This window comes from Bombina bombina, unplaced genomic scaffold, assembly GCF_027579735.1.
Source record: "Bombina bombina isolate aBomBom1 unplaced genomic scaffold, aBomBom1.pri scaffold_413, whole genome shotgun sequence".
Taxonomy (NCBI): domain Eukaryota; kingdom Metazoa; phylum Chordata; class Amphibia; order Anura; family Bombinatoridae; genus Bombina; species Bombina bombina.
The window spans coordinates 187,129-210,410 of record NW_026512637.1 but is presented as its reverse complement, the minus strand read 5'-3'; the positions used below and the strand labels follow the sequence as shown (position 1 = coordinate 210,410).

The 23,282-nt window shown below is 35.9% G+C and overlaps 1 protein-coding gene across 1 annotated transcript; it reads right to left on the bottom strand.

Annotated features, from left to right (window-relative positions):
* Positions 1-5,299: 5,299 nt before the first annotated feature.
* On the bottom strand, positions 5,300-13,471 carry LOC128644482 (Krueppel-like factor 6). The gene is made up of 4 exons (XM_053697067.1): positions 13,127-13,471; positions 10,247-10,814; positions 8,873-8,996; positions 5,300-8,321 (listed from the first exon to the last, which is right to left on the bottom strand). The coding sequence occupies exons 1-4, from the start codon at positions 13,226-13,228 to the stop codon at positions 8,270-8,272; spliced, it is 846 nt and encodes a 281-aa protein (XP_053553042.1). The 5' UTR covers positions 13,229-13,471; the 3' UTR covers positions 5,300-8,269.
* Between the last annotated feature and the right edge of the window lie 9,811 nt (positions 13,472-23,282).

The following is a 23,282-nucleotide window of genomic DNA, read 5'->3' as shown; positions in this document are numbered from 1 at the left end:
TGCACTCTCACCTTAAACAACAACATGCCAGGGTGACAGAATCAGAGGAGATATAGAAGACAAAGGATCCGCACTCACTGAACTTGCAAATAATGTATACTTTATTCCTAAAGTGACTTTTGGAATAAAGTATTCACTATTTGTAAGTTCAGCAAGTGCGGATCCTTTGGCTTCTTTATATATGATTATATATACCGGTATATATTTATTTTTTAGTATGTGTAAATACAACTATTAACACATAAATATAAGCACAGTTCCCATATACCACAATGTAAAGGCATCTTTCAGTACAGTTTTATTTTTAACACCCCACTCCCACCGAGTTTAGTCCAAAATACTGCCTAGTGTAATAATTTTATTAAAAAAATAAAGATGCTGCTATCTTTATTTTTTAATAAATTACAATAGGCTATATTTTGGGGCACATTTATAAAACTAACCAGATATCTGATCTCTTGTTACTTTTATAAGCGCTAATTGTTACCGCAAGCTTGCGGTAGCAATAACCAGCCACTTTTAATGGCTGGTTAATTATCGCGCACCCGCAAATTTTCCCATTTGCAGGCACGCAATAATTAAGCACTACACTTGTATTCTAGCTCACAGTGTAATCTTTCTGTGAATTTCTAACAGATAAACTAAAATGTATTCTATTAGTTAATTTATTAGCAAAATTTATAAATATTTTTTTAAAAATATGTAATTGGCAAGATGTGTACATAAGCCACACGTAAAAAGAAAGAAAAAAAAATATTGTTTTTGAAAATGTTCTATGCATTAATAGCATTGGAAGCATGCTCATAAATAATTACACAGAACAGATGAGAAAATACAGCTTGTAATTGCTTTTTTTTTTCTCCTTGGCAGTTAATTTTTTTTTAAAATAATTTAAAAAAGAAACCACATTTTCTTTTTTAGGGTCCAAAAAAATAAATATTTGGTCAATCAGTGGTTAGCGGGGTTTTTTAAACAGTTACAAATAAACATACATTGTCATCATTTTGGATATCCCAAAATTATTTTGTAAATCGTGTAATATGATTTCTAGCAAAATAATGAGGATAGTAAGTTAAGACTCTAATAGTGTCAAAAACATAGCAACGCTAAAAGAAACAACTGTGCCGTTGTAAAATAAATCAGTGTAAAGGACGATTGTTAATAGAACAGTCCATCTGGTTGAGTGACATTATTTCTCCACCAAAATACAGAAAAGAGAGATGCACTCAATTGAGAAAAGAACAAAGATGGAAAACAAAGCTGTGCTTGTTGAGTTAAAGTTTTGCAAAAAAATCTGATTAGAAATTCTAAATTTGGGCTTCCGTGGTAAATTATTTTCTATAACAATGTAAGCAGCCATAAAGAGGCATGACGGACACATGCATTCTCCTGGGGGGACTTCAAAAATGCCTGGGATAAGCATATGGGTATATCCTATACATTAAATAAGCTTACACTTTTAGGCAGACTTCTTGCGCCTATTATTTTGTTCTTTCACTTTAAGTTATGCATATTAGATAAGCAGCCATCAGAGAACTTCTATGTTAAACATTGTGAACTGAGAGTTAAAGATAAATGAAACCCCAAAATATGTATTTTAGGATTCAGAGAATACAATGTAAAAAAGTATCCAATTTCCAGGGGTATTATGTTGGCTGCTGATACTTGATGCGCTTTTGAGGAAAAGTAGATGTATATTCCACTGAACCAAAATTGTGCATTCACGTTTCCGGCACAAATTTTCAGTCATCATTAAAAAGACTTCACAAAGGAATATAGTGCATTTTTAGGCTAAGCGTTATATCTATTAAACCAAAAAAAATATTGCTTATTATGTTTTGAGATATGCAAGTTGCATTGCACATTTCTACACTGGAACACAGGGAGTCTACAGTTGATGCGAATATCTTTTAAAGGTGACACAATCTCATTTGCATTCCTATCCAGATTCCTCTGCTGTACTGGACACTAAATGCCTAGAATTACTTTAGAAAGGCAAGTTTGTTTAACAAGCAATTAATTTCTTTAACCCCTTAATGACTGGACCATTTTTCAATTTTCTTACCCTTAAAGGGCCATTATGCACTCAAAAAAATATGGCTATTTTTACATTTCTGCAGTGTTTGTGTTTAGATGTAATTTTCCTCTTACTCATTTACTTTACCCACACATATTTTATACTGTTTTTCTCACCATTAAATGGACTTTCTAAAGATACCATTATTTTAATCAAATCTTATAATTTACTATAAAAAAAAAAATATAAAATATGAGGAAAAAATTGAAGAAAAACACAGTTTTTCTAACTTTGACCCCCAAAATCTGTTACACATCTACAACCACCAAAATACACCCATTCTAAATAGTTTCTAAATTTTGTCCCGAGTTTAGAAATACCCAATGTTTACATGTTCTTTGCTTTTTTTTGCAAGTTATAAGGCCATAAATACAAGTAGCACTTTGCTATTTCCAAACCACTTTTTTTCAAAATTAGCGCTAGTTACATTGGAACACTGATATCTTTCAGGAATCCCTGAATATCCCTTGACATGTATATATTTATATTTAGAAGACATCCCAAAGCATTGATCTAGGCCCATTTTGGAATATTTCATGCCACCATTTCATCGCCAAATACGATCAAATAAAAAAAAAAACTTAAATTTTTCACAATTTTAGGTTTCTCACTGAAATTATTTACAAACAGCTTGTGCAATTATGGCACAAATGGTTGTAAATGCTTCTCTTGGATCCCCTTTGTTCAGAAATAGCAGACATATATGGCTTTGGCGTTGCTTTTTGGTAATAATAAGGCCGTTAAATACTGCTGCGCACCACACTTGTAATATGCCCAGCAGTTAAGGGGTTAATTAGGTAGCTTGTAGGGTTAATTTTTAGCTTTAGTGTAGAGATCAGCCTCCCACCTGACACATCCCACCCCCTGATCCCCCTCACACAGCTCTCTTCCCTCCCCCACCTCACAATTGTCACAGCCATCTTAAGTACTGGCAGAAAGTCTGCCAGTACTGAAATAAAAATAATTTATTATTTTTTTTAATTTTCTCATACAGTCTGCAGTGATGGATCCCCCCTTACCCCACAACCTCCCTGATCCCCCCCAATACATCTCTCTAACCCTCCCCCTCTACCTATTTGCCGCCATTTTGGGTACCGGCAGCTGTCTGCCAGAACCCAATTTGCCCCCCCAAATAGTTTTTTTTTTACTTTTTTATATGTAAAACTCGTTTTCTGTAGTGTAGCTGGCCCCCCTAAATGATCTACATTCCTCCCCCTCCCAGATCCCTTACTAAAGAATGAAGATCCCCCTGCATCTACATTGGTCTTTTTTTCCCTTTCACTTGCCTGCATGTAAGAGCGGTAAGAGCAGCCGCCGACAATGTCAGATCGGTTTGGCAATCAACAGTCACATATAGCCAATAGCTGCTCCCACCCACCAACAAATTTGTTGACATCAATGGCCAATGCAGAGAGGGCCACAGAGTGGCCCTTTCTGCATCGGTATGTAAAATAGATTGCAGTGATACCTCAATATTGAGGCATCACTACAATCCCTTGGAAGCAGCTGGAAGCGATCATGATCGCTTCCAGCACTTCAGACAACAGAGGACGTACCAGGTACGTCAATTGTCATTAAGGGAGTTTTTTCCTATGACTTACCTGGTATGTCCTCTGTCATTAAGGGGTTAATTGAACGTAACACAGAATGTTCTGTTTTATTTTTCTGCACTCTATTTTGTGACTAAATCGTTACATATGTATACAGTATATGATCATAATACAGAAAATATTTTGTAACCATTATGTAATGTATCTACACCATGTCTGCTGCAATTATTTTACAATAGCCACACTTCCCCCACCATGTGCCTTATTTGGAGGAAGCAATACAGACATTTTACTTTAGATACAACTAGCCCTGGTCATTCTGTGAACAAAGACCCCTGTTTTGCAATTCCTTATCTGATCATCTCTGCTTAGACCATTTAGGAACAAATATGTGGCAGGGTTAGTTTGTAGTGTGCTCTTCCAAGTCTCAGAATAGGGAAGACACACAATTATCCGGTTTAAAGAGATACTAAATGCAATTTTTTTATTTCATGATTCAGATAGAGCATGCCATTTTATACAACTTTTTAATTTACTCCTATTATCAATTTCTTTGTTCTCATGTTATCTTTATTTGAAAAAGCAGGAATATAAGCTTAAAGGGACACTGAAATCAATTTTTTTCCTTTTGTGATTCAGATAGAGCATGAAATTTTAAGCAACTTTCTAATTTACTCCCATTATCAAGTTATTTATTCTCGGTATCTTTATTTGAAATGCAAGAATATAAGTTTATATACCGGCCCATTTTTGGTGAACAACCTGGGTTGTCCTTGCTGATTGGTGGATAAATTCATCCACCAATAAAAAAAATTGCTCTCCAGAGTTCTGAACCAAGAAAAAACCTTGGATGTATTCTTTTTCAAATAAAGATAGCAAGATAATGAAGAAAATTTGATAATAGGAGTTAATTAGAAAGTTGCTTAAAATTGCATGCTCTATTTAAATCCTGAAAGAAAAAAATTTAGGTTCAGTATCCCTTTAAGAGCCGGCCCATTTTTGGTTCAGCACCTGGTTAGAGCTTGCTGATTGGTGGCTAAATGTAACAAACCAATCAGCAAGCTCTACCCAGGGGCTGAACCAAAAATGAGCCGGCTCCTAACCTTACATTCTTGCTTTTTCAAATAAAGATAGCAAGAGAAGGAAGACTAATTTATAATAGAAGTAAATTACAAAGTTTCTTAAAATTGCATGTTCTATCTGAATCATGAAATAAATAATTTGGGTTTAGTATCCCTTTAAATGAGAGGAAAGGGGAGCAAAATAAATAAAAAGTATACTGGAAATTTGTTTTACAACAAATAAACTATTTTACGACATTTAAGTTTTGTGTTCCTTTAATCTATAGTCTTTCATCAAAGTATCATTTTGTCTTAAATGGCATACAGCAAGTTTATTTAAAATGTATTACAGAATGTTTAAAATTTTCAAGATTCCATCCCCCATTTATTTTCATAGCTTAACGGGTTGCATGTGGTGGAATGCGTGCACTAACTTTAGAACGTAAAAGTTGAACAATCCATATTTCTTGTCAAATGTGTGGAAAGTTTCTGTGGTAACAAATGGTTTGAAGAATGTAAGAGTTCGACCTTATGACACTGGATGGTCAAAAAAAAAATTCAACCAGACCAGGTGATGTGTGTTCAAATTTCAGATAAATAAGACACGACAATAAGATAGGAATTCTTTTTTATGTTATTCCAATAAAAAATACATTCATACAGAAATATAACAATCTTGCAAAAAAAAAAAAAAAAAATTCAAATAAAATCTTGTAAAACAAACAAAATAAAATTTACAAAAATCTTACAAAGATTCTTCAAATAACAGGGTGTTTAAGGTCAAATAAAAAAGAAAATTTCACCAATAGAAACATATTTACTTTTTTTTTTTTTCAAGCAAATGTATTTCATCAGCTTGACTGAGGCCCAGTCATCACCTGAATTGAGTGTAATCTTTCAATGAGAAAATTAGGAGGCATTCAAACAGCCGCACCCCTTGCAAAGAATGTTGATGGTATTTCACAAGCTCAACAAGACAGTGCAAGTTGTGTTTTTGTCCCTGTATTTTTTTATGGCTAAACTCAGAACACATCAAACAGAAGTTTGGAAAGATTACAAAATTATTCTTCGGCTTTATGCAATGTTGAGTATCAGCTTTGTTCACATAGGTATTTGAACTCAGAATGCAGAGGAGCTTGCATAACTAGTTTTATCTCAAAACCAGAGTGTGAATGTGATTATTTACTTCTATAGAAAGCTTTTATTTTTATTTATTAATAATAATAATAATAATAATAATAAAAAAAGTCAAACTGCAGGTTTGAAGCAAGTTCACCCTAGTACACCCCAATAATATTTAACAAAACTGGTAAAAATGATGTGATTTGGAAAGCAGACTTTGGCTATAGCATTAATGGCCACATTGCTGACTTTCAGTCAAATCAAATGATTGCAATTATTTTGATGTATGCTGTTCATTGCAAAAAATGTGCAATATCTCTCTCTCTATATATATATATATATATTTATTTTTAAACATAGGTAAAATTCAAATGGTACTTTTTTTTTTTTATTTACAAAACTACAAGGAAAACACAAATTAAATAAAATGTTATAAAAATATATTTTACCTCTTTATACATCTCTTAACATTCAGTGACCTAAAACTTTTAAAGGCCCTTAAAAGCCTAAAAACCCAAAACAAAACTCCACAAGTCTTTTTAATACACTACAGAGTGCACATAATTAGCCAATTATTTTATACTTATTTGATATAAGCAAATATGGTAGACGGCTACTTGATCTAATATAGAAATATACTTTTCTCTTTTACAATTTTTTTTTTGTTTTGTTATTGTTCTGGGTACCTCAAGACGTATATAAGCATTTTACATATTAAGTGCATATAATAAAAGTATAATGATTGGACAGTGTGGGGGGAAACAAAAACACTACATTGGAGTTAGATTGAGTTGGTCTCTACTGGGATTTTCAAGGTAGCTTTATTCACTCCAATCTCTAATCAATGAACGCACATCTGTGATCTTAACACATTCCAGAGTTCTTTTAACAGCTACTTGAAACTATCCCAAAGTAGCCATTTCATCCAATATGCATTTACTATTAAAGCTAGATGGCAATAGGCTAGAGTGTCTCAGGCATTTGAAAAATACTCAATTTCCAAAACACAAAAATGGGCAACAAGTTGGCTTAAAGAGACAGTAAAGTTTAAAGATTTATTGGTCTAGACAGAGCATGCAAATTTAACATCATTCCAATTTACTTGTATGATCAAATTTGTTTTGTTCTCTTGACATACTTACTAAACAGTAAATCTATGTAGGTTCATAAGACCCCAGGAGTGTGCAGATGTTAAACACCGTTTGCAGCAATATTATACATAGTTGTAAACACTGCAGCCAAAAAGTACTAAATACATGCATACTTCTGAGGTCCTATAAGCTTACCTAGATTTTCTCATCACGAGAAAAAAGCTAACTAGAACAGTGGTAAATTGGAAAGTTGTTTAAAATTGCATGCTCTATCTGTATCATGAAAGTTTAAATTTCTCTTTACCTAAAAAAAAAATTAAAATCTATTTCACTGAATGTGCAATTTAAAATAAAGCATTTCTTCAGAAAAGGTACACTTTCAGGTGACAACAGAGCCTTAAGTAAGCTTTACATTACTCAAACCCCTGTATCAGCTCCTCTAAAGGGAGGTCACTTGCATAAGGCACCATTATTAAGGTCAACAGTGCATTAACAGCTAGAAAACCAGAAATTAGTCCTCAAGGCATAAATAATAGAAAATTAGCTGCATGAGAAAAATCAGTTTAAGCCATAGTGGTTTTGCCCACCTTTTTTTTTAGGTTCCATACATAATAATGTAACACCAGACCTATTGTATCTTAGCTGCTCTCAACTGGAATCAAAACGGCAGTCCTGATTAAAGAATGGAAAAGCGTACAGTTCCCCTGAACCATGCAATATCTTTCTATTATAATGAAAAGTTATAGTTGTGTTATATTTGTAGATACACAGCTTATACAATGGATTACAAATGATCTTTGTAGCATGTAAAACAGGCTACTTGACACATTGCACGTTTAATAGCTGCACCAGACAACAAAAGCTCCTCTCACTCAGGAAAGGGAACATCTCCTATTTAGGGTCACTTCTTTTTCTCCAGCACACGTAGACCCAAGAAGTTGTTGATGTTTGTTCCATATATGACAGTATGCATACGCATACAAACATTCAAACCATTTTTTCTCTCTTAACCTTTACAACTGAACTCAACCAAGAGAAAAATAATCTTACACATACAGACACTGACTCCTCATTTACATTCAGTCACCCAACCAATCAAACATTCTCAGTGCACATGCTCACGGCAAAGGCTTAGACAAGCCACGCAGAAGGTTAGGCACCATTAGTGCATCAGTTGGGAAACCTCAGTCGTGGCACAATACGGTCGCTATGCCGCATCTCACACGATTGATTAGCCCTACGAAGACCCTCAAAATAAGGCCTTGAAGGCAACTGGCTGGGGTGCAAATTGGCATGCTTTGGCTGGAACACGCATCCCTCGCACAAGGCAGTTCAACCTTAAGTTGCTTCTTCACCAACTCTTCCACTTCATAGGTGTCTCTTCATGTGAAGAGCCAGATGGTCTGATCTTGAAAAACACCTGGTGGAGAAAAACATTCATGTTATTCACAAAATGTTATGCTCTATAAAACAATGTAGGCAGCCAATTATGGGTAAGAGATATAGATAAAAGATAAATATATAAAAAAATCATCCATGGGTCTCTGCACACACTTTCCAATCCCAACAGATCAGATGCCTGGGTGCATGTAGACAAAGTGCACACTGTTTGCTTTTTTTCAGGAGTCTGAGGACAGGGATTATACCCTGAAAACGTTCACTCTTCATTAAACACTTGGTTGTATCACGGCGAGTGCCTTTTTTGGATTATTTCTCTGCATATGTCTGAGAGCACCCTGAACAAAAACAGTGAAGTCTCAGGATTTCTCCAAACAATGTCACAATTTATTAACATTTCGGGGATACTGCTCCCCTTCTTCAGAAATATATATATATATATATATATATATATATTCTACATATATAATTGGCTATACATAAATAAAGATTAGGCCCATTTATTAAGTAATAAAGAACAGAAGCATATTTCAAAATGTATTTTTTTTTTTTTTTTTAAAGAAGTTTATGTACCTGTCACAGTGCTGGCACTTAAAAGGCTTGGCACCGGTGTGTTTTCTGAAGTGTCTGGTTAACTCATCACTTCTTGCAAAACGCCATTCACACCCTTCCCACGAACATCTGTAAGGCTTTTCTCCTGCAAGGAACAGTGTTGAGATATAATTGGGAAAGAACAAACCTTATAATTTTTATAAAAATACCCATAAAACCTAGTATCACATCCAAAAGTTAAAAATGCATCATTTGTAGGGTGGTTAATATCAATATAAATTCAGCTGAAAATGCTACAGTAGCATGTGGTAGAATATATATCATTTCAGCAGCATGGTATGCTTGCATGTTTTTAGTTACACTTCTTGTAAAACTTGTATTTCTAAAGTAGCATTGCTTTATAACTATATAGAACTAGGTAAACAAAAATAATTTTGCATGCATTCTTCATATTATTTTTTTTTAAAGGAGAAAGATATGACTATCACACTGGTTGAAGCAATACCAGGACTCAATCAACCCCAAAGTTCTTGGGTAAAAATAGGTGGGCCATTTGTAATAATTAAATCATAGTTTAATTTAAACACAAGAAAGGGTAAATACAAAGGAAATGTGTCCCTCAGAAGCCACAAGCACTTCAGCCCTGAGCAGGAAACAGACAATGATTGGCATCCATGTGCAACTGCTGCTCCTGATAGGAATAATAAAGTCTAGCTTGGAAACCAATGTGTTTATCCCCTTTGAGGGATGTTTAACAATTAGCTAGTTTGGGTTAGAAATGGTAAGATAATTAATTAGAGCAAGTAATATTTTGCATTTGAATGTTTCTTTAAAACTAGCCTGTTAAATAGTGTATGACAATTTAATTCACTATTTGATATGTAAAAATTGTAATTTAACATATAATTATTAAAAACAATTTTCAGGGTGTACACATTTTTTTTCTTTACCACAATTGTCTAGGCCACAAAACAAACACCCCACAAAAATAAGCTTGCATGTCTAGAAAACTTTATATGTTAAATGATATCTGCTAGAAGTATGATCTTTAAATACCGTGTAGCACTGAGTTGAATTTGAAATGATGTAGAAATGTATTTTTTTTTTAAAACTTTACAAACTGTACCAAAATATGAGATTTAAAAAAAAATGCATTGAAAGTAAATTCTTATGATTATTGTCCCAATTTCCTTAAGACTCATTATGTTGAATAAGCTCTTAATCCCTCAATGAAAAGAAAGTTCCAACTCTACTGTATAAAGAATGAGGAAGTGGTTTTCCCACAGGATGGGATTACCATTACATCATCTATGAGCTTTGGGTTTCCACCCCGTGGTTGTGTAATGTCATGACAACAAGGGATTCCCTCTGGTCAAGACCAGAGCAAGCACTGACCTGTATGAGTACGCTGATGTGCTTTCAGGTGGGAACTCTTTGTGTAAACCTTCTTGCAACCATTGAATTGACATTTATGGACACGTTTCCTGCCATCTGGTGAGATTTCTCCATTTGTTGGACTACCATGCTCAAGAGTCTTTCCAAGAGAAGCAGAGCATATTTTTGTTGGTGAATGCAGTTCGCCAGTTATACCACTCCATATATGTGAGGAAAGCTCTTTGCTCTGCTCTGGAGACGATGGTGGGGTGGAAATGACTGAAGAACTAAAGTTTCCAGAGGTACCCAATACATCACTTATGGGATCAGAGGTGAAATTTGAAGTTGGTGAAAGTTCCTCAGAACTATCAGACGATTCACTGCTTATATCAGAGTTCAAGCTGTTTGTCTCTAGATTCTGGTGATCACTGATATCCTCAGATTTAATACAACTAGGTTTGGGATCCTCTTTTTTCTCACATGCCAGAATAAGTTTGGTCCACAGTTCCTCTTCTCTATCAAATTTAAATTCTGATGCAGACACATAACAAGGCTCACTTTGCAGATAACGTTCAAGCTCCAGACATGTCTAAAAAAAGAAGAAAGAAAATCCCCAAAAATGTTTAAAAAAATAAATAAAAAAATTCAGCAAAACTATAGGGTTTACAATGATGTGCTTTAGATATGACACTACTTTATTTATTACATAATTTTCTTTATTACATATTTCTTTTCATGAGAAGGACCAAACATCTAACTACAAAACATGCTATGTAGTTCTCAATTGGACAGATACCACTATTTTGTAACCACGGAAACCAACATGATTCTACATAGCATCACAAAATGCTTTAAAAATGGTTCAAATAGCAGAATCTAAGAGCTCAGCAAAAATGTAATATATGTACAGACTAAAGAGGTGAGGAGAAAACGTTAAAAGAGGCGTTTTTATATACTGATTGAGCATAGTACAAGGACAGTATATATGAACTGGACTATTGTTGAAAATAAACCATTTTAAATTGTGGCCTACAGTATAGAAGGATGAATCATCTGCATTCCTTTCACGCTAAGCCAGAAGAGACTTCCTTTTTAAATGCTGACCACAAGCCAAGAAAGTACACTGTTAAAATACACGCAGTTTGTTCCCTTTCCCTTAAAGCTAAGCAACTGAGGTAATGCATTAAACATCCTAAACTAGCCATTATCAAGGAACTAGATTATCCCCATGGCAAAAGTATAATATCTATCTATATCTCTTTTCACTCTAAATCTACATTTTTATAACCCGTTATGTCAGACACTTTATTTAGTGTTATCTTAGGTTCAGAATGCAGCCCTGTGGCTTGCAGACACAAGCAATCAAAATACCACACATATTTCTAGAGATGTTTGCCTCAGGAGAGTTTCGGTTGAAACATTTTACTGTAAGGGGTTGCATTTCCCACTGTGCATAACTAATATATATATATATATATATATATATATATATATATATATACACACACACACACACACATATATATATATATATACACACACACATGCATATATACTTTATAATAATTATACACAATATACATGTATAATATGCCTCTCACTCTGTCTCCATTAAATGGTACTGATTTTCTTCAAATGTGAAGCTGTAATAGACAAAATGCATTTATTGATCGTTCAAACGAGAGGAAAAGAAAAACCACGATTGATTTTTAACGCTGTTAAAACTTTAATATTCTAGCTTATTTAAATGTTTCATTATGTAGAAGAGCATGAAAAGCAGAAATTAGCTGCTTGATAGTTTTAATGCTTCTAAAATTCTACTGGGAGCAAGATCTGGAGCGGTGCCAAAAGCCCAAATGCCTGAAGGAAACTACTTAGATCAATTTCAATCATACACACTGGAGATCTGCCACTTTGATGGGGGTTGGAGGGGGGACTGTATACAATTAACCAGAAATGTGAAGGTTGTAACACTTTAGTTTTCACCCACCTACAAACCAAAACAAGCAGACATCTGATCTCTTTCATTCGTTTTGTTTGGAAAAGTAAACATCTTTGCTAAATGGGGGGACAAGGACAAACAGTCTATAAAACAAAAACAATAGCAGATCCAATCTACACCTTTTGACAAGATGAGCTGACAATAAAGGGCTTTCTAATGTGAACGAGAACACAATGGATAGAGAATACAGTCAGATGTTTGTGAGAATTAGCCTATTGTTTCTGTGATTAGATGAGGTCACATCTCTTCCCTTATTATGTTTCAATAACATTTAACTATTTAGACACATTCCATAGATTATATCAAATATACATATTGGATTTACATTGCACAATAGGAATACAGTATTGGGAAAGCTCAAGTGAGTAGGATTCTGTACACAATGTAACACACAGACATATATATATATATATATATATATATATATATATATAGATAGAACAAGGCTTTAATAAAAAAAAAATAATCCTTAAATAAATCAGTTCTGTGTGAAATATATATATATATACACATATGCATAGTTTTGGTGTATTAATGTTTTGTTCAGTGTTCCCACATAAGTAATAAACGGGAATAATTATTGGCAAGGCTGCAGCCTACATGACAAGATCCAGCTGTATAGTTTGGATCAGTTGCAAAGCTCAAAGTTTTTTTTTGTCAAATGGCTGTACAGTTAGTAGTGAAACCCAAGCTGTTACTGATTGAAGTTACATTTAAGCTGTCATTAGAAAATTACTGTACAGAGTACGTGCAATTGACATCTTGCATGCAATCTCATATCAGCAAATGCAATCCTTGCATAAAAATATATTAACCCATTGGCTGTCAGAGAGGAATGCCAAGCATTATACAGCCATGACAGCGCTATTAGTTTATTTGAATAACATTATATGATTTACCTGTTGCCAATATTCCTCCAGGGATGGTAAAGCAGAGAAATAACCAGTATCATGCACAATCTGTAGCTCCTGGAAAATGCTGCACATTGGTAGTACATCCATTTTTTTAGTAAATTACTAAATATATATATTTCTACAAAAATATAAATGCTAGCATAAAGCTATAATAATTTGTAATAAAATATAATCCCCAAAATAGTGGAAAAAAATCATAAATCCTTCTTGGATAAAAGTCCTGGTTTCATGCAAATGTCATTGCATAGCAATTAAAAGGAAAAACAAGGCGACTAACTCCTCCTGGATCAGAGGACCTTGCACAGTGCTCACAATATTTGCAAACACTGAAGTGACTGCAAATGTAAACCTCTACAAAACTTCCCTATTCAAACCTCCAACCCAGCCTCCCCCGCGTGATCACATTACGCCGGCTCAGTAGAGTAAACCAATCACTTTACTTCAGCGGCCACATAGCCCCTATGATGTCAGTTGCCTCCAATGGAAAAGCCCGACTCTCTAGCAATGCCTCTCGCGTGACGAAATCCTTCTGTAAACGCGTCCGTGATTGGTTGAATTCGAAATTTTAGGTTTCCTTGGATTGGGAGGGAGGAGTCGGCTATTTTTAGACAGGTATATAAGGCAACTGTGGTTCACAAACTCGGTTTAGTCTTAGAAATGGCTGCTGTTAGGAAAGGCTTCTCTTGCTAGCAGGCGCTAGAATAGAAACGCCTACAGTGCTGCTTTTAAGATGGTATCCACAGGGGAAGCTTGTCTGTATTATATGTTCTGTATTATGGTACATTTGAAACTAACACAAGAATACGTATTGTGTTATACACTTAATTTGTTTCTATTAAGAACAGATACGAATTAGCATGTTTGTAGCATTGCCCGCGTAAACCAAAGGGGCCACAAGTTGTTTCTACCTGTTTCTTGACGCGTTATATGCAACACAAAAATTAGTTCTCCAGATTATGACAGTGGCTTGATGATATCTTTACAGATTCTCAAAAGTGGCTACCGAGATGGTCAGCTGATGTCGGCGATAGTTTAGTAGTCAATGCAAAGTATATTTCCTGGCACTATTTATTGTCTGCGTTTATGGATCAGAGTATAAGTAGTATTTGCTATATAACCTGCAAAAACGTATGTGTGTGTATATATATATATATATATATGTATATATATATATATATAGTGTATACATACACCTTTTCACTTCTGAACGCATTCTAAGTTTTAAAACTGCGTTTTTAATGAATTTATAGAAATTACCATCACCATCGTTTTATGTCTCACTCTAAAGGAGTTTATAGTACCAAGCTCTAAACATTCTTTTTTTAATAAAATTTACTCCGCTGACTTACAATAGTAATTGTATTGGATATGGAATGGTCTCCACACCAACCGTGCTAATCCACCTTTAATAAAAAAAAAAAAAATAGATTGAGTCAGGCAGAGGAGGGCACTGTGTGTTGGAATACTAGTGTCTGAGGGATACTCAATATAACGAGGGTACACAATCTGCTTCTACTGTAGGTGATGGTAGCGGCTTGTGTTTGGTCGTTATAAGTAAAATACAGTGTGTAATGCAAGCAGCCATTCACTACTGTTAACCATTTGGCTGTCAACAGGACTGGTATTCTCTGCGTCACAAACATTTACTGTCTTGTCTGGCAGCCTAGGCGACATTACATTTTCTGCTACGTAATTAATGCACACAAGTAGACTTGGGCATTGCAAAGTGATTCTTCTTTTCAGTGTGACTCACTAGCCAAGCCTACACACAAGCATTTGCCCGTTTTATGTATCCGACTCCCCATATGAAATATCCTGCATGAGTTACACGTCCGCTCTCAGCAGCCACTATCTAGCTTTTCCTGTCACTGTCCTGCCATAAAAATATAAATGTATGTGAAAGGTCATTGTTAGAGAAGCAGCAACAGCAAACTGACTTGTCAGACCTGTCTGTGTCAACAGTGCACTGCCCTTTGGCATAGTCCATTAACCGCCAAAGCAATGACATTTCCTCATTATCCCCTTAGTGCTCCTTTTATTTTCTCTGACAAGGGGTGGAATTCATTTTTTTTTTTTTTTTACTTTACAATTCTAAAGATCGTTCTCACTAGCAGCTCTCCTGCTCCCTCCCCCAGATTCACAAAATGGAGTTCATCTTGTTTACTTCTTTTTCTGTTCAGTGTCATTCATCCTGCAGAGGAGGAGCCACCCCTCATGGACTCTCGCCCCCCTCTCTGGAAATGTACTGAGAGACGTTTATTGCTGTAGCTGCCAGCAGGATCTGAGAAATCCCAGTTCTCTTTTTGGTGATATCTGATTTAACTTGTTCTCCTCCCACCCCCACTAATCTTCACAGTAATTTAGAAAATCTCAGGATTTCTTTACAAACAATATATATATGTATGTATATATATATATATATATATATATATATATATATATACATATATATATATATATATATATATATATATATATATATATATATATATATATATATATATATATATATATACACATATATATACACATACATACATACATACAATTATACTTTAGCTATTCCAGCACTATTTTAGTAGCTATTTTTATAACTGATAAACCCTAATTTATTTAAAAGTAAAGATGGGTTAATCAGGATATGCTACAGTGAATGTACATTTTTTAGACTCTGGCAGGAAGAAATCTTTCAAAATATTTTTGTTACATAGCTAACATAGATCTCAGAATAACCTTGGGGGGGAGGGGGTCATAAAGAGGGAAGCCCTTGTTTGAATAAGCATATTTTATTGATGTTACTGCCAATGTATGTATAATCCTTTCAAGCGAAATGTTTTTAAATAATGCTTACTTCTGTTTTCATTGGTTGCTATGGGAGACGTACAAATAAACTGATTAGTTTTGGGGGAAGATAATGAATTCTTTCTCTATTCAAAAACAAAAAATATGCCTTCTAATGTATCTATTGAAATTCCACAGATGTGTCATTTTGACCTAATTTAGAAACTAACAATTTTGTTCTTTTGAGCATAGAAAATTAAGATCTTTAATAATTACAGTACTGCCTTCTTAGTTTAAATGAAGATTTCTTACCAGCTGAGACACTCCTAATTAACAAATAATCAGTAGGACTAAGACTATTAAAACACCATGATTTAGACTTAGCTGATGTTTATAACATATATTTTAAAGTGATGGTAAATTTTGGATGTTTACTATGTATATATATATATGTCTGATAGAGTAGTTTATGTCACTTATATATGTTTGTTTCTTTTGTTTGTTTTTTGTAATTTGTTATATATTCCTTGTTTCTATTACTAATGTACAGCCCCTGTGCAAACATTTTTTTCTGATGGTGACGTTTTGCACATGCATTCAATCAGAAAGTATGCCGCACTGCTCGCTGCGCTCTATGTTATGTCGCTGTAAACAGATTTGTGCGCAGTACAGTCCCAAAGGGAGTCCCTTGACATAGTAAACAGTGAATCGGAACTCTTGTTCCGATTCACTGTTTACTTCTAATAATGCCAGCATTTGCTTGCAAACTATTCCTGTGCTGTTCTGAATATCATATTATTATTTTTATTATTATTCTTCTTTATTTATAAAGCGCCAACAGATTTCGCAGCGCTGTCCATGGGTAACAAAGATAAAAGGACAGTACAATATGAGACACCAGACAAAATTTAACAAACAAATACAGGGGGAATTGGGAACACTGTTCCCGTGGGAACTTACAATCTAAATGGGTAGGAGGGTGAGAAACAGGAGGTGGGGACTGCAAAGGTGGGAATGATGTTAATGTGGAGTTAGATGAGGGCAACTATTAAGCAAGTTACTGATTTGGTGATAGGCTTCCCTGAACAAGAAGATCTTTAGGGAGCGTTGAAAGGAGGAGATTTTGGGGGAAAGTCTGACAGCTCGAGGAAGTGCGTTCCAGAGGGTTGGTGCCGCACAAGAGAAGTCCTGTAGTCTAGCATGAGATGAGGTGATGGTAGAAGAGGCAAGGAGTAGATCGTTGTTGGATCTTAGGAGACGGGCTGGAGTATACTTTTGATGAGTGAGTACAGGTATGGGGGGGCTGCATTGGTAAGGGCTTTGTAGGTCAGAGTGAGAATTTTTAATTTAATTCTGCTGTGAATAGGGAGCCAGTGAACTGAGTCACAGAGGGGTGCAGCGGATACAGAGCGTCGGGAGAGGTGGATTAGCCTAGCCGAGGCATTTAGGATGGATTGAAGGGGGGAGAGGCGGGAGAGAGGAAGGCCAGTTAGTAGGTTGTTACAGTAATCAAGCCGGGAGATTACTAGGGAATTGATTAGCTGTTTAGTAGTTTCAGCACTCAGAAAAGGATGAATTTTGGAGATATTGCGTTGGTGGTTGCGACAGGATGAAGAGAGCGATTGGATGTGGGGTATGAAGGACAGATTGGAGTCGAGTGTAACTCCTAGGCAGCGGACTTAGGATGATGGGGAGATAGTGGTGTCACCAACAGTGAAAGTAAAGTTAGAAACTGGAGTAGAATTAGATGGGGGGGATTAGAAGAAGCTCAGTCTTGGACATGTTGATTTTTAGGTGGTGAGAGGCCATCTAGGAAGAAATGCCAGATAAGCAGTCGCTGGTGTGGGAAAGGACAGAAGGAGAGAGTGCAGGGGTGGATAGGTAGATTTGAGTATCATCAGCATAGAGGTGATAGTTGAAGCCATAGCTACTGATAAGTTTACCCATATTATATGCATATTCTCCTCTCAGAAATGTACATCTACTTATACAGGGAGTGGGACCGCTCAATACGTCACTACAGAAAATAAAATTCAAGGGGGATGAGCAAAAACATGCAATGCCAAAAGTAAATTTTAGAACATATAAAGTCATATTTTATTATAATAAATTCAGTGGTTTGGTTTTAAAAATGAATATGTTACACGCATGTAACTATAATCCCTTCACGCCGTTATCACATGCCATGCCGTCCTAACAGCGCTGGGCTTTAACTTCGTTAGGACGACATGGAACATCCTACCTTTTATGGGCGTCCTGCACCCTCCCCCTTTGACGCAAGCTGGAAATGGACTGGGGGCGTGCCTAGAAGCCTAGCTGTCCTCCATGATCTGATCCCGGCCTTGAAATCATGTGATCACATCAATGAATGTGTGATTTCATTTTTAAATCAAGTGTTTACATCGGAACAAACACTTTGATTCTGGAGCAAAGGGCTTAAAATATTCTTAATTTACCATCACTTTAAATCATATTTTGTAAGTTATGTAAAGGTTTATAATTATTATTAAACTCATCTTATCAATATTTATTGAGTTTACTTTTAGAAAAACTTTACTTATATCTGTGAAATATTTATGATTTTATAAACATGTTAAAAAATAGTCTACGTGAGCGATTTATGTAAGAGGGTTAATTGCATTTAATTATCTACTCTCACCTAATAGTATTCTGTTACTAAAGGCGGGTATTTCCAAATACAGCAAAAAGATTTACATGATCAAAAAAATGCACTCTTTGGCCCAAATATTACATAACCATTAAACAAGGACAAAGTCATGTTTATTTTGTAGCAATGTTAACCTATTTCACTTTCCATTTAATGGCTAAAAAAAAAAATCTTCATACTCGTTTGAAAATGGTTTTAGCTTTGGAAATCCTCCAAAGAAACAGCTTGAACCTTTGAACTTATGCATGGGTTTGCACTATTTGAATATGGAAATACAAGATCAGGAAGGAATTCCAGAACTGTTCATTTGTAGTCTGTCATTTGAAATGTAATCAAAAACATATTCAATCTGGATTAGGACATCTTCAGGAATAATTTAGAAACTAATCATTTTAGGTTTAAAAAAATATGCAGACTATAATAGCTTATTTGCTGTAAAATCTATTTAACTTTTGTACATTTTCCTAAATGAAGGAATATGCAAAGTTATTGCTAAACAAAGGCAGAATATGGCCACAGGCAGTGATATTCAGCTGTTTTCAGCATCAGATTTATTTGTGTAATACTGCAACGCACACATATCTGGATTTGCACAGATTTTTGTTGCACTCTTACACAAATATCCGGCACTGTATATAGCTGAATGCCACTGCCTACAGCCATGTCCGTCATTCTTTTAGTAAACGATTGCCGAATAATAACATTCTGCCCATGCCTACTAATTAATGCCATTCTTTTTAAAAGGATATATAAATGCAAAATGAAAAATCTCTTGTATGTTAAAGCATTTTATTATTAGACTTTTGTTTGCATACAACTAAGTCTTTAACCCCTGCAAAGGGTTTAAAAAAATGCAGTTGATGTCAGCTTTAAAGCAGTGAGCCATTGACAAGAGATGTGTGTAGCTATCAATCCCAAGCTAGCTCTCATTAATGCATTGCTGCTCCTGAGCCTACTTAGGTGTGATTTTTAACAAAGGATAACAAAACAATGAAGTAAATTTGATAACAGAAGTAAATGGGGAAGTTGTTTAAAAATTCATGCTCTGTTTGAACCATTAAAGTTTAATTTTTCCCTTTCTGTCGCTTTAACCCCTTAACGACCAACGTTAAAGTGAAGGTAAAGTTACCTTGATCGCAATATCTAATAATACTTGTTCCCCTAAATCAATAGTAGTTTCATATTTTTTTTAAAATTATGACTAGAAACTGAGTTTTTGCAGTTAATACTCACTTATTTTTCCTCCGTAAATTCAACCCGTCTTTTTTTTTTTTCAATGTCAGTTTTTTTTTTACCAGCCTATTGAAATTTCGTCCATTAGGTGGCCATTAATCTACGTCATCCGCCTCCTGGATGACCTGTGCATGCGTTCAGAATTATTATTGGGTCTTGAAAGACAAGCGCGCTCCCGTTTCGCGCATGTCTATTGAAATTATTATTGAATTAGCATAATATACGTTAGAGGAGAAGAATGACACCTGCGCATTGGAAAATAAGTAACAGATTACAGCATGCGCATTACTGATAGCAAGTGCCGCTATGCACATGCGCAGTTCAAGGGATTATCGTGAACGCGCTTTGTAGACACGTATAGAGCAGGTGGGACCTGTTGGGAGGCGTCAGGATAGTAACGGTAGGAAACTATAAAACCTCTTTATTATATAAATTTATACGTTATTGTGGAAAATATGTTAGCGATTTAGTTTGTTAGACTATGACTAATTCATTAGTGTATTCAGATAGGCAAAACTTTACCTTTACTTTAACGACCAATGACGTACCCTGTACGTCGTTAGGGGTTTCAAGTGGAGGAAGCGATCCTGATCGCTTCCAGACGCTTTTATGTTATTGCAGTGATGCCTCGATATTGAGGCATCCTGCAATAAAAAAATTTAGGCATCCGATGCAGAGAGCCACTTTGTGGCCCTCTCTGCATCGGCCATCGATGGTGCTGATCGTTGGTGGATGGAAGCCATTGCAGGGAGGCGGGTGGGCGGCCATCGATAGTGGATGCTCATCAGAGGGAGGCGGGATCCTGTGCGGGAGCGTGCACAGGGACGGGAGCGGGTGGGAACGCTACACTATGAGACTAAGTGTTAAGCAAAGGAGGAAGAGAGGGGGTGGGGGGTAGGTTGCTGAGAGGGGCAGCTACACTATAACTTTTATATTTAAAAATAAAATAAAAAATACCTAATTTTATGGCAAACTGGGTACTGGCAGAAAGCTGCCAGTACCCAAGATGGCGGACAATAAGGTAGAGGGGGGAGGGTTAGAGAGCTGTTTGGGGGGTATCATGGAGGTTGGGGGGATCCTACAAAGCAGAATACCTTTTTTTTTTTTTTTAAAAAAAAAGCCTTTTATTTTAGTACTGGCAGACTTTCTGCCAGTACTTAAGATGGCGGGGACAATTGTGGGGTGGAGGAGGGAAAAGAGCTGTTTGGGAGGGATCAGGGGGTGGGAGGCTGATCTCTACACTAAAGCTAAAATTAACTCTACAAGCTCCCTAATTAACCCCTTCACTGCTGGGCATAATAGAAGTGTGGTGCGCAGCGGCATTTAACGGCCTTCTAATTACCAAAAAGCAATGCCAAAGTCATATATGTCATATATGAACAAAGGGGATTCCAGAGAAGCATTTACAACAATTTGTGCCATAATTGCAAAAGCTGTTTGTAAAATATTTCAGTGTGAAACCTAAAGTTTGTGAAAAAGTGAACTTTTTTTTTTAATTTGATCGCATTTGGCGGTTAAATGGTGGCATGAAATATATCAAAATGGGCCTAGATCAATACTTTGGGTTGTCTACTACACTACACTAAAGCTAAAATTAACCCTATAAGCTCCCTAATTAACCCTGTCACTGCTGGGAATAATACACGTGTGGTGCACAGTGGCATTTTGCGACCTTCTAATTACCAAAAAGCAACGCCAAAGCCATATATGTCCGCTATTTTTGAACAAAGGGGATCCCAGAGAAGCATTTACAACCATTTGTGCCATAATTGCACAAGCTGTTTGTAAATAATTTCAGTGAGAAACCTAAAGTTTGTGAAAAAGTGAATTTTTTTTTTTTTAATTTGATCGCATTTGGCGGTGAAATGGTTGCATGAAATATACCAAAATGGGCCTAGATCAATACTTTGGGTTGTCTACTAAAAAAAATATATATACATGTCAAGGGATATTCAGAGATTCCTGACAGTTATCAGTGTTACAATGTAACTATTGCTAATTTTGAAAGAAAAAAAAAATGTTTTGGAAATAGCAAAGTGCTACTTGTATTTATTGCCCTATAACTTGCACAAAAAGCAAAGAACATGTAAACATTGGGTATTTCTAAACTCGGGACAACATTTAGAAACTATTAAGCGTGTTTTTTTTTTTTTTGGTGGTTGTAAATGTGTAACAGATTTTGGGGGTCAAAGTTAGAAAAAGTGTTTTTTTCAATTTGTTTCATCATATTTTATAATTTAAAGGGACATAATACTCATATGCTAAATAACTTGAAACTGATGCAGAATAACTAAAAATCTGACAGGAAAATATCACTTGAGCATCTCTATGTAAAAAAGGAAGATATTTTACCTCACAAACTCCTCAGCTCACCAGATGAAGTTCTGTCTAAAAAGTTATACTCAGCTACTCCCAGCTGCAGGTAAAAAAAATAAAAAAATTTAAAAAAGGGGCGGAGCCTAGCCACGGAGCCGAATGGCGGTGTGAATTCAGAGCTCTTAGGCCCGGCGGCACAGATGGGCTCTTAATAACGAGCAAGGGCAATATAAAATAATAACAGGTGGCAGCAACTGAGAGGGAGCTCGAGAGGACAAATTACTAGAACCGGAGAAGAAAGATAAGTGAGAGGAGCCGCTTAGAACCGACCGCTGCTACAGACCGCGGGACCTGACCACGTGGCTTGCGGCAGGGTGCTTGTGAGAGCCGTTACAAGGACAAGGTCTCTGGCAGACGGACAGCTGCAAAACTCACCGGAACAGCACACCCAGCTGATATTCACACCTGATTGCAGTGAGTAGCTTGTATTGGGCTGGGTGTCACTTTAGGGAGACGGAGCTATACCGGGGCCTAATCATACCTCAGGGCCAGAATCTAAACCCTTCTAGGGAGTTTGCCTGTACATGGACCTTAAATAAATAATTAAGGCATCTTCAAATCACTGGTTTACTCCAATCAGCAGACCCCTGCAGCACAACACTTAAAGACACTGAACCAAGATAGGCACTTTGCAACAGAAAGACCTTGTAATAGAGAGAGATCACTCAGCACTGTAACTGTAAGTTCATATATGCAGTTTCTTTTTTCTGTCTCCCATGCTGATACCAAGCAAACCTGATTGGACATTAGCCAATAACATTAAGAACATATCTAGTAGGGGTCAGGAGAATACATTCTCACCAGTTTAAGACCAGTTGAACAAGCTGCAACAGTACAACAGGATACAGCAGAGGAAAGACAATTAACAACAGACATACCACAGCACAGTGCTGATCATTTGCCTACCGATTATGTCACCAAAGCAGATCTTAGTTTGTTATCCTCAAAAGAAGACAATAAGGTGGCTATGCACGAAGTGAGGGCCTTATACAAGACTTGCACAAAGATGTGACAACTATCAAAGGGCGACTAGATACAGTACAAAAACAGAGCAGGTCATGCACATCTGAATTGAAACAAATC

Coding starts and splice junctions, on each gene's coding strand:
- LOC128644482 (XM_053697067.1), bottom strand. CDS start 13,228: ATGGATGTACTACCAATGTGCAGCATTTTCCAGGAGCTACAGATTGTG. Junction 8,997..10,246: donor ACATCAGCGTACTCATACAG/GTCAGTGCTTGC, acceptor TGTTCCTTGCAG/GAGAAAAGCCTTACAGATGT. Junction 8,322..8,872: donor AAGTGCCAGCACTGTGACAG/GTACATAAACTT, acceptor TTTCTCCACCAG/GTGTTTTTCAAGATCAGACC.